Raw genomic sequence first — 13,464 nt, forward strand, 5'->3', positions numbered from 1 at the left:
AAGTGCTAAATGACCAGAAATTTTGGCCAGAATTTTATCAGAAATTATAATTTTTTTTTTTAAAAAAAATAAACGAATCTTTTTTAAAATTTTTAGTTAAGAAGTACTTAAGTTAAAAGGATGAAAATATTTAACAGATAAAATATCATTCTGGCCAAAAAGATTTTTCCTTTCTAAAATACTATACAATGTATTGGTCGTCGAATCCTTTATGAAAGTAATGCATTTTTCTAGAATATGATACAAATATTACGATAACATTTTTGAAAAAATCGAACGACTGATAAATCTACACATTTCCATGTCTAATTAGCTAATTAATTACTACTAGTTGAAAATAAAACCATATTGGATTTACAAAATTTCTTCTGGTTTTTAAATCATTAACAACATATCAAACTCAAAAATAATTTAATTTTTTTTTTGAAGAAAAAGAGTATTTTCTTCACCGGCCCACCATATTCTGTCTCCTATATGATTTTTTTTTTGCTATATAAATAGAACAAATATGTTAAAACTTTTTTATCACACCAAAACCTTCTCTACATTTTCTTTTATTATTACATACATTTTATTTTATTTTTGCAAATATGGCCACAAATTCAACGTGGAGTCATCATCAAAACAAGTTATTTGAGAATGCATTGGCCATTTACGACACCGATACACCGGATCGGTGGCGTAAATTAGCCAATGCAGTTGGTGGAAAAACAGAAGAAGAAGTGAAAAATCACTATGAAAAACTTGTTGAAGATATTAAACGTATCGAGTCTGGAAATATTCCATTACCTAATTATAATGGTGGTCGTAATAATAAAGGCTACAATTTCATGGATGAAGAACAAAGGTAAACTAAATTATAACAATAGTCGATGTATTTTAAACATGTTGTATCAGATAATCTGACTTATTAATTTCGATTTTATAAACGATTACTTATATTTATCTTATATATCATAATTACAATTTATGACACGTTCATTATATTTTTTTTGACAGGCTGAAGTATTTGAAGCTCCAATGAATGCAAGAAGAGACTATTTAATGGAACTCATAATATGCAGTAAATTTATATTAATAATTAATAATAAGAGAAGGATATAATTGATTTTGCTTTTTTTTGAAAAGACATTTAGGTATTTAAATTTGGTTTTTCATTGTATTAAATTTCCTTTGAGCAACTATATATACATGTACGAAGTACGTTTCCAAATGTAATCTTTTTATAACGACATCATTTATCTGCATATTTAAATTTTCCGATGTTATAGCGAAATATTGTTGAAACATAATGTAATGTGTTAATCTTATACGTAAAGAATTTTTTTTTCATGGTAATTAATTAATGATAATAACTTAATTACTATTAAATATATATTTTTGGTGACATTTAGCACATTTGGTAAATATCCCTAAAACCTAAAACGACATTGAATTTAATGACAATCAACTAATGTCAATAAAATTTTTTAATAATACTTATTTATTACCGCTAATAGGTGTTTTCGTTAATACTGGACAGTGGAGGAGAATGCTCATTAGTGATAATATTCAATAGAATGACGAATCAATTTTCTTACTAAAAAACAACAGTATGCAAAAAGTTTTTCAAAATTTCTTTTTGGTTGCATTAACGAACAGTATCTTAATAAAAATAGATTGTATTATCACTATACAATTAATTTTTTCTATAATGACATCATTTGTTTGCATATTTTTCTGAATGTTATAGTGAAATACTGTTATAACATATGTCAACACTTAGATCCATCATAATGTTATAGGAGTTGATTGTTAAAGAGATGTTAGATGATACCACATGAAGGTAGTAACATGAGTAACAATATTGAGTCTGGTAATTGGAACGAATACAATCTAAATCCTTTAACGAGGATTCATTAAAGGGCACATCCAGTGCCAACAATCAATGATAATTTCAGCTCCAATAGCGTATATCAAAATTATAGATCGCGAATTCATTCAAGTAGGAGCAGGATCATACTCATACTAAAGAACCTCCTTTATAAGTCTTTCGGTGAGAGCTTTTGGGAGACCCATCACGCTATCAGTCGAGCCAACCTGCCCAGATAAAAAACATTTTGCAAAATATGGTATTAATATTATGCAGATTTTTCGATATCAGATGAACTTTATTAAGTACTAAAAGTTTAGGTCTCTATAAAGGCAAAGGGTCAAACAAACAAATGTTAACACCATCACGACTATGATTTACGTTGGGTTATATTAGAGAGAGAGGTGATGGTGTAACACTTACAACTTCCTTAATATAAGGCAAAACGAGAGGATGTTCAATTATCAAGCCACCAGCTGCATAAAGAACTATCCCTTCCTCAATCTGATGGGAAAAAAAAAGATCGTAAGACAGAGACTACAGCATCCATCATTTGATATGATCAATAACTAACAATTCAGATGAAAGTTATACCAGTTTATCTATGACTTGATCTGGTATGTCGTGGAAATAAATCTGCAATCAGAAGAAATGTCATTACTCTTCCTAGATGAGTGAAAAATAAAAACAAAAGCGATTATGCTGAACATCTCAAGGCTCAAGCAGTTCGTGTACACATTTGACTCAGCAAATATTGTGGATATCTGAATAAATTGTTGAAGAACTCAATAGGTCCATCTACCACTCGTTTGTGCTTTCCGGTAACACGCTTAAAACACTTGATTAAGCTAAGCAGAGCATAGGACAACGTTTCCCAGGATCATTGACAATAGGTGCTTTTAGATGTAATAATCTTGAGAAGCTAAGAATGTGGTATTGAATATGTGGGAAAGAGAAATTTGTAGAGTGTCATCAATATTTCAACATCATTTCAGGAGTTATCGATTTTTTCTTCAGTCCACAAATACAAATACGTAATTCCAATTCCACCCAACTTCTACTCTCCACCAAATCATCCCTGCATAACTTATCTATTGAATGGCTATTGGGAATTGGAACCTTGTGAAGTATCCAATAAGCCTACCCAACGCGTAGAAGTCATTCATCACTGCTGAACTTTTTAAACTATTATTTATCAAGATTTAGAATAAGAGGTACGCATTGCAACAATTTGAGATAGGAAGTAGACACAAACCCATTGAAAAAAACTAAAACTAAAAAGCCATATAGACCCATTTGATAATTGAAAATGAGAGAAATCAACAGAGGTACCTCGACTTTGTCCCACTCTCCTCTTCTGCTTCCTGTTGTCAGGTTCGTGACAAGAACAGAACTCACGGTTGCTGCCTGTCCATTGGCGTAATCTGCAAGTTGACAGCGTAAGACTAGCAGAATTATAAAACTAATATAGTAAGAAATTGATTAAAGCAATGGCAAACCTTTCATGAACTGACGTGCTTCTGCTTCACTGGATGGTTTTTCCCTGATCACACCTTCATAGACCACCACCTCCAGATCATTTCAAGTTAGGATAAGATCATTAACATAGAAAAGCGCACACATCAATAAATGGCAGAAAACAGAGAATACTGGGAGTACATGTCTAGACACCAATCAGATCTTCTTCCTTTTTTTTCTAATGATGGTGGTGCTTGGCCAGCTTGTGTGCGCCCCGACAATTCCACTATACTTTCTATCTCCCACCCGCACAGGTAATGGATAAATCTACCCACTAAGGGTTAGGAAGATACGAAGAAATCACCTAGTATTTTTCCCTACATTGGGGTTGGGGTTGGGATTTGAACATGATACCTCATAGTTCTCCCCACTTCATTGACCACTACGTCAAACCGTTGAGTGCTCTACACTAGTCAAATCTTGACAATGGACTTCGAAGGAAGATAGTATTATCTCAGTGAAATATTGTTATCAATTCATGCAAAAGGAATGAAGGATTGTATAATTTAGATTAGCTCTTTGAAAAGGCACCACTTTATGCTCAAAAGAAGATGAGACAGGTATTATATTTGAACCAAACACCTCAAGTAACATAGTAAATTTTAGCTGGGAGAAAAACGAAATGAAAACAAAGATGATGTAATGGTAAAAAACATTATAGTAAGTCAATAACGGATATTTAACCGTAAACGATGAGAAGAACAGAAATTAAGTATACTTGATCACACGTAATTAGAAGTGTTGACTCGGCATCCCCTTCGGATTCTCCAATTGAAACCCTTGGTATGATGGCTTCTGCCTGATTATAGTTCCAGCTATTCAGGTTAATGCCAATTATGATGTATGCTTTGAAACTATATAGCAAAGTCCAATAAATGCAAAGAATTTATCATGTGAAAAAAGAAAAACTGTAAAATTATGCAAGCTTGTGGACATCACAATTATCCTCCAATATCCCAACAAGAAATTGAATCATTTTGAAAGAACAGAAAAGGACCGGTACAAAGCATAAAAGCAAGAAAAACAATACAATAAAAGGCAGAAAATTTTATTGTCATTCAAAATCGCGGGCAGAAATAACATACTATAGGTCTCATTTCATAAAATAGAAGACAGAAAAATAACTTTTGGTGGGGAGATTGAAAAGGCAAAAGAGGCAAGACATACTGTGTCAGCTGCAACCAGAATCGTTGGATTGAGAACCTTCTCAGGGTTTTCAGTTTTTCGAAATTTTGATATGATAGCATCGGCCTGACACAGAATGCAGTTCCATGGAATTAAGTTAAGCATTTCAAAACAAGGCTTCAATTATACTATGAGGCAGAGTGAAGAACTCAACTAGACGAGGAATAGAACCTAAGATCCCGTTTGGACATAGATTTTAAAAGAAAAATTGAAAACATCACTGGACCCTGCGTGAATGTAGGATGCTTTGAGCATTGGGCTGCTCTTTTGCCCCTTGTTTGTTGATGGTATTTGGTCAGTTTTTGAAGAAAAAATCTAATTCGGGGACAGTTTTTTGGCTAAACAATTTCTTCCACTCACAAACTTCAACTCTTTTCAAGAAAAATGCAAGCTAACACAACTTTAACTTCCAAAATTTATTTTTCAACACAAGTTCAAAAACTTTTTAATTCAAGTTTCAACCAAATCTACGTCTAAACGCTGGCTAAATGATTTGCCTAAAAATCAGATACACTATCACAACAAGATAGGTAATAGAGCACTTTTACAAATAACATCAACACCAAAATTAAGATAACGGTTGAAATCACTACAAGACACTCTAAAAGAAAAGCATCACAAATTGCATACAGTGATTCATAAATCAAAAACGAATGCCACAAACAAGAAAAAATCACAACGGTGTCATGTATGACAGTAAATGAAAAATGAATAAACCCCCAGCAAATTCAAAGCAGTAAATGACTTCAAAAATATGTTCAGAGATGTGTGGACTAGCACTAGTTCTTAAGAAAACAAACCTTTGCCTCAGCAAGAGCCATAACTAAATCTTCGGGCTTTTCTTTCCGGATAGCTTTCTCATCAATATCTGCAGACTATATTACAAGAACATGCTAAGCTGTTAATCCACCAATAAAACTCAATCGAGTTGGGGTTCCTATATGAATCTCTGTTTATCTAACATTCAGTGAAACCACCAAACATGATATGTGTCGTTTATATAGAGTTATAACACCTAGCAATAATAACAACAACAAGCACCTAAGGGCCCAAGAATGTGTTGCTCTCGACTATTTGAGACTTGGGGGTGATGGTCAGTGGTAGTCTCGCTTTTGGCATTGGTTCAATTAATATATCATAATAACTAATTGCTGCTTTAGTTCGATGATGGAATTATGTTGTAAATTTGCATCTCTTATTCTTCTATGTACAATAGCTGACACTTGCTTTTGAAATTAATTCTATAATAATAAACCTAACCTGTTGAGTTCGGGTGCTATTGTCGAAACTCAAATTAACTTCATGTCCTAATTAGTGATGTTTGAGTAGCTCCTTAATGTGTTACTTGTTAGTATCGTTACATGTTCTTACATTTTTAGTCTACGAAATCAAACATTTATTATTCAATGATATATACATTATGGATCTTCATAATTCGATTTAAGCTCAGTGACACCAACTCATTATCACTTAACGATATTGCTACAAACAAATAAGTATCTGAATCAATCTATTACTTATTAACCATATATCAATTAGAATGACTTTGAGCAGGAGCTTATTCAATCATATATGCATACAGAACAGCAACTAATTGATAAGTAATTCGATATTTACCATGGTTGTGAACTCGTATCCCATGTCGCCTAAAATCTTTTTCCGAGCAGTAGAGGATGAACCCAAAATTAGCTAAAAACAAAAACGAGTTAAAGGATTTCAATAATTGAACTGAGAAATTAGTAAATTCGATTCACTATGAGTACAATAAGAATATTTTTCATAATCTGAAAGAATTACCTTAAACTGAGGAGCATTGGCTTCCATTTTTCGCCGGAGAGTGAACGGATTAACGCCGGAGTCTGATTGGAGAGAATTTTACACAAGGAAATGTTACTATTTGAAACGGGTCAATTGCCCTAACCCGTTTTTTACAACTTATAAGAGAAGAAAAAAAAGACATAATACGTAAACAGCGTATAATACAAATAAATATTTAAATTTATATAAACTTAAGTAAATTTATACATACATCTTGTGTACTAGTATTTTATGTGGTAACTTGTGTTTTACGTATGTATTATGTAAAGTAGAATATAAATATATGTATGTTTAATTTAATACAAACTTGACTAATTACTTGTACATGTAAAAAATTGAAAAGAAGCACTTGAATTGAATTATCGAGGTTAATCTTGAAATTACAATACAAATATGAAAGTTTGATTTGTTAAAGAATGATTTTGAAAATCGTACATGTAAAAAATTGAAAAAAATACATGCAAAGCAGTGAATTTTGAATTGAATTATCGTGGTTAATCTTGAAATTACAATACAAATATAAAAGTTTGATTTGTTAAAAGGACGATTTTGAAAATCATGATTTAAATTTGGATGTATAATATGATTTCCACACTTAATTTGGTGAATTAATAATCAAAGATTACAATATTGATACTGCAACGGATTATAACAAGAAAATTAATTATTGCGAAGTATATGTTTTTTCTTTGGTTGTAATGACAAGCACATGATTTGTTGCCTAAGTACATCTTTTATTGCCAAAATAATAATAATAATAATCCACATTAAGTAAACAAATTTAAACAACTTTATTTGCATGCTTATTTAAATTTTATGTAATATTAATTTTACTTGTTGTTAATTTTTTTAAATACTAATTATTAAAATTGTCAAAAAGGGTCGATTCAGTTCCGCTCGGTTCAAGCCTCACAAGCAAAGAAATTTGAAGGGCTAGGACGGGTTAACCCTTCATTGGAGGATCTAAAAATACTCAATCCTATAAGAATCGAAGGATGGAGCGGGCTAGTCCTTTTTTTTTTTCAAACTTAAAAAATTATAACATCAAGAAAATGAGAAGATTTTCAAATTACATATGGAAAACAATGGTATTATTCCAATAACACTAGCAAAATCCCAAGTAAAGAACTGTTACAGATAATGTAATTAACATGCATTCCGGATTCAAGATATGCGAGATACATGTTTCTGGTGTGATGCATCTCAGATACCCAATCGAGATAAGGAAGTGGTAAGTGAGATGAGAGAAAGATGTGGGCGTGGAATTTGTCTATATATCCTAGATACATGCAAATCCTCTAGGGTACAGTATATCTAGAACAAATTAATCTAATTTTTAGTCCATGTATCCTGAGATACATGTAACTAGATGTATCAAGATTCATACTATTACAACATAATGTGCATTTATATAATTAACTCATATAGTAACAAGATTATTGTAAGTTACCATTTAAATAAGAAAAAATAACAGAAATTCCACTTTTAATTTCTCTTATTACCATTATTTTCTTTAGTTTTGCAAATTCCCAAAATTCCATTTTCACGCATCATATTAATGTATTAGCGCATCAAATTAATGTATCCGCGCATCAGATTAGTATATCATGCATAAAATATAATGTATCTTACTTAACGATTAATGTATCTCGCGCATCAGATTAATGTATCAACCTATATTATTGTATCAATTGAGGGATTTCTGTAATTATAAATTTATAAGGCACAAATGACAATTTTACCTAAATATATGTGATTTCCGTCATTTGCCCTTTAAATGAATAGTTTTGGCCCGTGGGCCGACCCCATCCCAACCCTGATTAAGCTTCAAGAGCTAAAGACTTATATGAATTAGACTTATAAGCCCTAATTTTAGATGGACTTGTAAAAGTCTTATCTCAATCCTACTTAAATAACGGGTCAAAGTTAGACCGGCCCCATGGGCTAAGCCTATTTCGACAACTTTGGTAATCATATTTGATATCTTTCTTAGTTAGATATAACATAAATAAGTTTTATTGGTTATTTAAGTATATGAATCGATTTGAATGATAAAAATAAATAAATAATACCTAATTTAATAATCGGAATGTTGATATTTTTGCAAGAAAAAGAATGACCATGCAAATAATTTCACATGTATTATTATAAATTTAGTTACTCCATCATAAAATTAAAGAAAATATTTCTTTATTTCTTCATTGGTTGCTTTATGGAAACGAAGTAATTAATTTGTAATAGCTGTTAAAATAAAACAAGACTATATTTATATACTATACTATATCTCTTTAAGATATGGTCAACTCTTATTGCTGTCTAATAATAAATATTAATTAGTTGTTCGTATTTGACTCTTGGAAGTTAAATCTAGCTTGTGATTAATGCTCGTTTAGTTTCAAGACTATAATAATCAATTTATTTTAAGGATCAACATTTATATTATAATATCATTTTTTTATAGTACAATTATATGTCGAATCAACTTTTATATTATAGTATGATATTTTTTTATAATATAATCATATTTTGATATAATTTAATTCAAACAGACGATATTGTTATAGTTATGAATACAATATTAAATAACATCTGATTATATTTTTTTTGATGTTTCTAGATAGATAAATGTCAAACCTTTCACTTTGATTGATTCAATGTTAAACCACATGTTTTCTTCAATTGCAAATGTTTCAAAGATAAAAATTCAGCTTTTGACAACTTTTCTTTTTCTTCTTCCAAATAAAATAATATGTTACCGTGTTAAGACTTTCAAACTTTTGAAATATTTCATTTTTCGGAGATTCAAACTTTTTTTAAATAATCGTTCATATATTTAAATATCATAGAACAAAATTTCTCTATAAATTGATATATCCGTCGTAATTTTGGGACATTGGTGTTTCTGATGTCCAAAAATTAAAGCATAAATACGTTTTATACTAACAGACATACACGTGTCATAATCTTATCCACCGATTCAATATTTATTAAATATCAGATCGATGGATAAGGTGCGCCACGTGTCCCCGTTTAGCCGCTAGAGTAAAGCGCATATATGCTCTAGTTTTTGGACAATAGGGGCATCAATGTCCCAAAAATATGACGGAGAATATCTACGTACTATTTACGATAGCTTGGAAGTATACTTGTCTTTTTTTCCATATCTATGCTATAGAAACTAGTTATTATGTAAGAATATTTGATATGTAGATGATATTTGATTGTTATAAACAAAAAAAATGTTAAAAATTCACTTTTTACTGTCAAGATACTAAACTTAAACGCATTCTATATATGAAAAAAAAATCTTTTTAATGATAAAAACACAATATTATTTGTTATAGAGCTAGTGTATTAAAGTATGAATAGACTTCGTCAAAATTTCTAGATAAGTAAACTTGAAGATTCTATTTCTATAAAAATGGTAAATTATTATAAAGATGTTAGGTAAAAGATATTATAGCAATATTAACATATGGCATAAAAAATCAATCTCATAAAAAATACAATTATTATAGTGAAATATTTATAATTGATAGTACCATAATACTATATCTGTACAGTCTGTCGATAAGAAAATTACTATGTCATTAAATTCAACAATATTAATGTGACAAAATCAGCATGTTGTGGACATGTATGACATAATCCATTTTTATTTTTATTAATATTAATTAGGTAACAGATGTCATGCTCAAATATTTCATCACATCTGTCCATAGGAAGCAAAAAAATAAAAAAAAAAATACTAATAACAGCCCAACAATGTATAATATAAAAAATAATAATTATATAACAATACAAACAATCGAACAAGATCTGTTCAATCACATAAATATTTTTGTTCCATCTTTAGCCTATTTTGTTCATTTTACATATATAAATGATTATGACATTGTAGGCTCATCGTTGGCATAACGTAATCTTCTCTCTTTTTATCTGATTTTGAATAATTTATAAAAAAAATTGATTTTCGTCTATATTCAATTTATTTAGATCTATATTCATTTCAGAAAGTAAGTCTAAATAACTCATACATATTATCTATTAAATCTCAAATACTCAAATACAATGAGTCAAGAGTAACTCAAATTGTTACATATAGATGAAATTTGAAAGTTTGCTTGTCCATATCTATATATTATTATCAAGATTAAGTTCAAAATTCGAGTCAAATTGATCTATTCTTTTTTAAAGGTTTGTTATTCATTATCTTAACTCTTCGAAAAGTTTGAATAATTACTTCTTTATTCGATATGATATGTGAATTTATAGGAAAGATAAAGTTCACCTTATTAAAAAAAAATCTTTGTTATTGAGTATGATTTGAATTGGCTAGTGCAAAGGGAAAAAATGAGTCTTATCATCAGCTATTAAATTTTTCGAATCAAAATATAAACATTCACCATTAAACAAGAAATAATACAATTTCAAGATCCAATATTTTATATAATACCTCTTAATTGAATTTTCTTCTTATTTTTTCCACATATTTTATTTCTTTTATCTATAAATTTTCTCCAAATATTAAAATGTAATTCTCTATGTAATAAAATTAGGAACATAAATGATAAAAAAAAAAGAGATTATTTATAAGTATTTCTTTATCATTAATCAATTGATACAGATTTGAACTTTTTGTATATGAAAATACTATAGTTATTTATTTAATACAAATTTAAATTTAATCGACCTCTAATAGAAAAAAAAAGAAAATGGATGTGAAGTTGTACAATTATAAAAGCAGAGCGTTTTTACGTGTAATGGAATCTTTCTGCTAAATTGCAATTTCCAAAAAGTCAGCTTCAGTGGTAGTATAGTAGAGAGAAGAAGAAGAAGAGTGAGAGAGGTTTTAGAGCCTTTCAAACTCTTTGATTTCCCCAATTTATTTATTCTCTCTCTTTTTCACCGCCGCCATGAACGGAGCCACCGGCACGCAAGTCAACACAGCGGAAGGCGGTGGTGGTGAGCCAGTCGGAGTTCAGATCCAGCAGAGTAGGAGGTTGCCGGATTTCCTTCAGAGTGTAAACTTAAAGTACGTTAAACTAGGTTACCATTACTTGATCTCTCATTTGTTGACTCTATGTTTGATTCCTGTAATGGCTGTGATTTTAATTGAAGCTTCACAAATGAATCCTGATGATATTCGTCAATTATGGCTACATTTACAGTATAATCTAGTCTCTGTTATTATTTGTTCCGCCGTTTTGGTTTTCGGATCCACAGTTTACATCATGACTCGGCCGAGGCCGGTTTATTTGATTGATTACTCTTGTTATAAAGCTCCTGAGCATCTCAAGGCTCCCTATGAACGGTTCATGCAGCATTCACGGCTCACCGGTGATTTTGATGAGTCGTCGCTTGAGTTTCAGAGGAAGATTCTGGAACGTTCTGGCCTCGGGGACGAAACTTATGTTCCTGAGGCTATGCATCAGCTTCCTCCGCAGCCTTCTATGCAGGCTGCGAGGGAAGAAGCTGAGCAAGTTATGTTTGGTGCCTTGGATAAATTGTTTGCTAATACCTCTGTGAAACCTAAGAAAATAGGTGTGCTTGTTGTGAATTGTAGTTTGTTCAATCCGACTCCATCGCTTTCAGCTATGATTGTGAACAAGTATAAGTTGAGAGGTAATATAAGGAGTTTTAATCTGGGAGGTATGGGTTGTAGTGCTGGTGTAATTGCCGTTGATCTTGCTAAGGACATGCTGCAAGTGCACAGAAATACCTATGCTGTTGTTGTTAGTACTGAGAATATTACTCAGAACTGGTATTTTGGGAATAAGAAGTCCATGTTGATACCAAATTGTTTGTTTAGAGTCGGAGGTTCTGCTGTTCTGCTGTCTAATAAGTCCGTGGATAGAAGAAGGGCGAAATATAAGCTTGTTCATGTTGTTAGGACACATCGTGGGGCTGATGATAAGGCATTTCGTTGTGTTTACCAAGAACAGGATGATGCTGGGAAAACTGGGGTTTCTTTGTCAAAAGATCTCATGGCAATCGCTGGTGGAGCGCTTAAGACGAATATCACTACATTGGGTCCTCTTGTTCTACCCATCAGTGAGCAGCTTCTGTTCTTTGGTTCTCTGATAATTAAGAAAATATTCAATAAGCATATCAAGCCTTACATTCCAGATTTCAAGTTGGCCTTTGATCATTTCTGCATACACGCTGGTGGAAGGGCTGTTATTGACGAGCTGGAAAAGAATTTACAGCTGACACAGGTTCACGTTGAGGCATCTCGAATGACCCTGCACCGCTTTGGAAATACTTCATCCAGCTCTATCTGGTATGAATTGGCGTATATAGAGGCCAAAGGAAGAATGAAGAAAGGTAACAAAGTTTGGCAGATTGCATTTGGAAGTGGCTTTAAATGTAATAGTGCTGTTTGGCAGGCACTACGAAATGTAAAGCCTTCTCCCGATGGTCCCTGGGAGGATTGTATCGACAGGTATCCTGTAAAAGTAGTGTCATAACACTGTGGAGATCATGATTAGGCAAGTTAAAGGCTGGCTATCTGTAGCTGCTTCAGTGTACATCATGGCGCCTCTTCTCTTGAAGCTGAGTGATGCTCTACTTCTGTTCACGAGTCAAGTATCATTTTGTCCTTTTCTTAGTTTAGAGCCTCATGCTAATTTGTGTTGTACCATTTCAATCTATTACTTGTATGACTTCATATATGTAGCAATTCCTATTTTATTGTAGTTATTTTCCTGATAAACATCTATTCATGACTGAGCTTATGAGTAGTGGATTCAAGTTGCTAACACGCACTGTTATTTCTCACTGTTAGTGAAATGATTCCATAAATGGCATGTTCATCATTTTCTATTTGCTTATCTATGTTATATACTTTTATCATCCTCAAGAGTTCAGTCCAGTTAGTCCTAAGAGAAAATCCTGTTAATCTATTGCTGCTGGCCTTCGGTGAGACATAAGGTTTGTGATTAACATGACAATGTACTGCTTATGATTTCTCAGTAGTACCTGGTTCTGGAGGCTGTCTTAGTAATACTGTAAACCCGCTATGGTGTTATTAAGCGAGATGGTCTGTGTTTGGACTGTCAATGACTTATTTAGGACTTTGAAAAAACTGT

The 13,464-nt window shown here is 31.6% G+C and overlaps 3 protein-coding genes across 5 annotated transcripts; 2 read left to right on the plus strand and 1 right to left on the minus strand.

Moving 5' to 3' along the window:
• The first annotated feature begins 511 nt into the window (after positions 1–511).
• LOC107015541 (protein RADIALIS-like 3) lies at positions 512–1,232 on the plus strand. Its single transcript, XM_015215855.2, has 2 exons — positions 512–847; positions 1,000–1,232. Exons 1-2 carry the CDS (start codon positions 591–593, stop codon positions 1,022–1,024), a joined length of 282 nt encoding a protein of 93 aa, XP_015071341.1. The 5' UTR covers positions 512–590; the 3' UTR covers positions 1,025–1,232.
• A 494-nt stretch (positions 1,233–1,726) lies between these two features.
• LOC107015539 (maf-like protein DDB_G0281937) lies at positions 1,727–6,506 on the minus strand. 3 transcript variants are annotated; one of them, XM_015215852.2, is made up of 10 exons: positions 6,353–6,506; positions 6,173–6,244; positions 5,356–5,430; positions 4,538–4,621; positions 4,089–4,169; positions 3,352–3,421; positions 3,185–3,276; positions 2,447–2,488; positions 2,276–2,356; positions 1,727–2,079 (listed from the first exon to the last, which is right to left on the minus strand). In XM_015215852.2, exons 1-10 carry the CDS (start codon positions 6,377–6,379, stop codon positions 2,008–2,010), a joined length of 696 nt encoding a protein of 231 aa, XP_015071338.1. In that variant the 5' UTR covers positions 6,380–6,506; the 3' UTR covers positions 1,727–2,007. The 3 variants fall into 3 exon arrangements, with proteins under 3 accessions (XP_015071338.1, XP_015071340.1, XP_015071339.1); XM_015215854.2 differs by lacking the exon at positions 4,538–4,621; XM_015215853.2 differs by lacking the exon at positions 4,089–4,169.
• A 4,622-nt stretch (positions 6,507–11,128) lies between these two features.
• LOC107018029 (3-ketoacyl-CoA synthase 4) lies at positions 11,129–13,198 on the plus strand. The gene has a single exon (XM_015218371.2). The coding sequence runs from the start codon at positions 11,290–11,292 to the stop codon at positions 12,841–12,843; it is 1,554 nt and encodes a 517-aa protein (XP_015073857.1). The 5' UTR covers positions 11,129–11,289; the 3' UTR covers positions 12,844–13,198.
• Positions 13,199–13,464: the final 266 nt, after the last annotated feature.

The sequence above is a fragment of the Solanum pennellii genome, chromosome 4 (assembly GCF_001406875.1).
Source record: "Solanum pennellii chromosome 4, SPENNV200".
In the NCBI taxonomy this organism is placed as follows: domain Eukaryota; kingdom Viridiplantae; phylum Streptophyta; class Magnoliopsida; order Solanales; family Solanaceae; genus Solanum; species Solanum pennellii.

What these genes read in the sequence shown, in the direction of transcription:
- LOC107015541 (XM_015215855.2), top strand. Translation starts at nt 591, where the DNA reads ATGGCCACAAATTCAACGTGGAGTCATCATCAAAACAAGTTATTTGAG. An exon ending in TTCATGGATGAAGAACAAAG is followed by an intron (nt 848 to 999) that starts GTAAACTAAATT and finishes TTTTTTTGACAG; the next exon opens with GCTGAAGTATTTGAAGCTCC.
- LOC107015539 (XM_015215852.2), bottom strand. Translation starts at nt 6,379, where the DNA reads ATGGAAGCCAATGCTCCTCAGTTTAAG. An exon ending in TTCTAATTACGTGTGATCAA is followed by an intron (nt 3,422 to 4,088) that starts GTATACTTAATT and finishes AATGATCTGGAG; the next exon opens with GTGGTGGTCTATGAAGGTGT. An exon ending in GAGAGTGGGACAAAGTCGAG is followed by an intron (nt 2,489 to 3,184) that starts GTACCTCTGTTG and finishes TTCTGATTGCAG; the next exon opens with ATTTATTTCCACGACATACC.
- LOC107018029 (XM_015218371.2), top strand. Translation starts at nt 11,290, where the DNA reads ATGAACGGAGCCACCGGCACGCAAGTCAACACAGCGGAAGGCGGTGGT.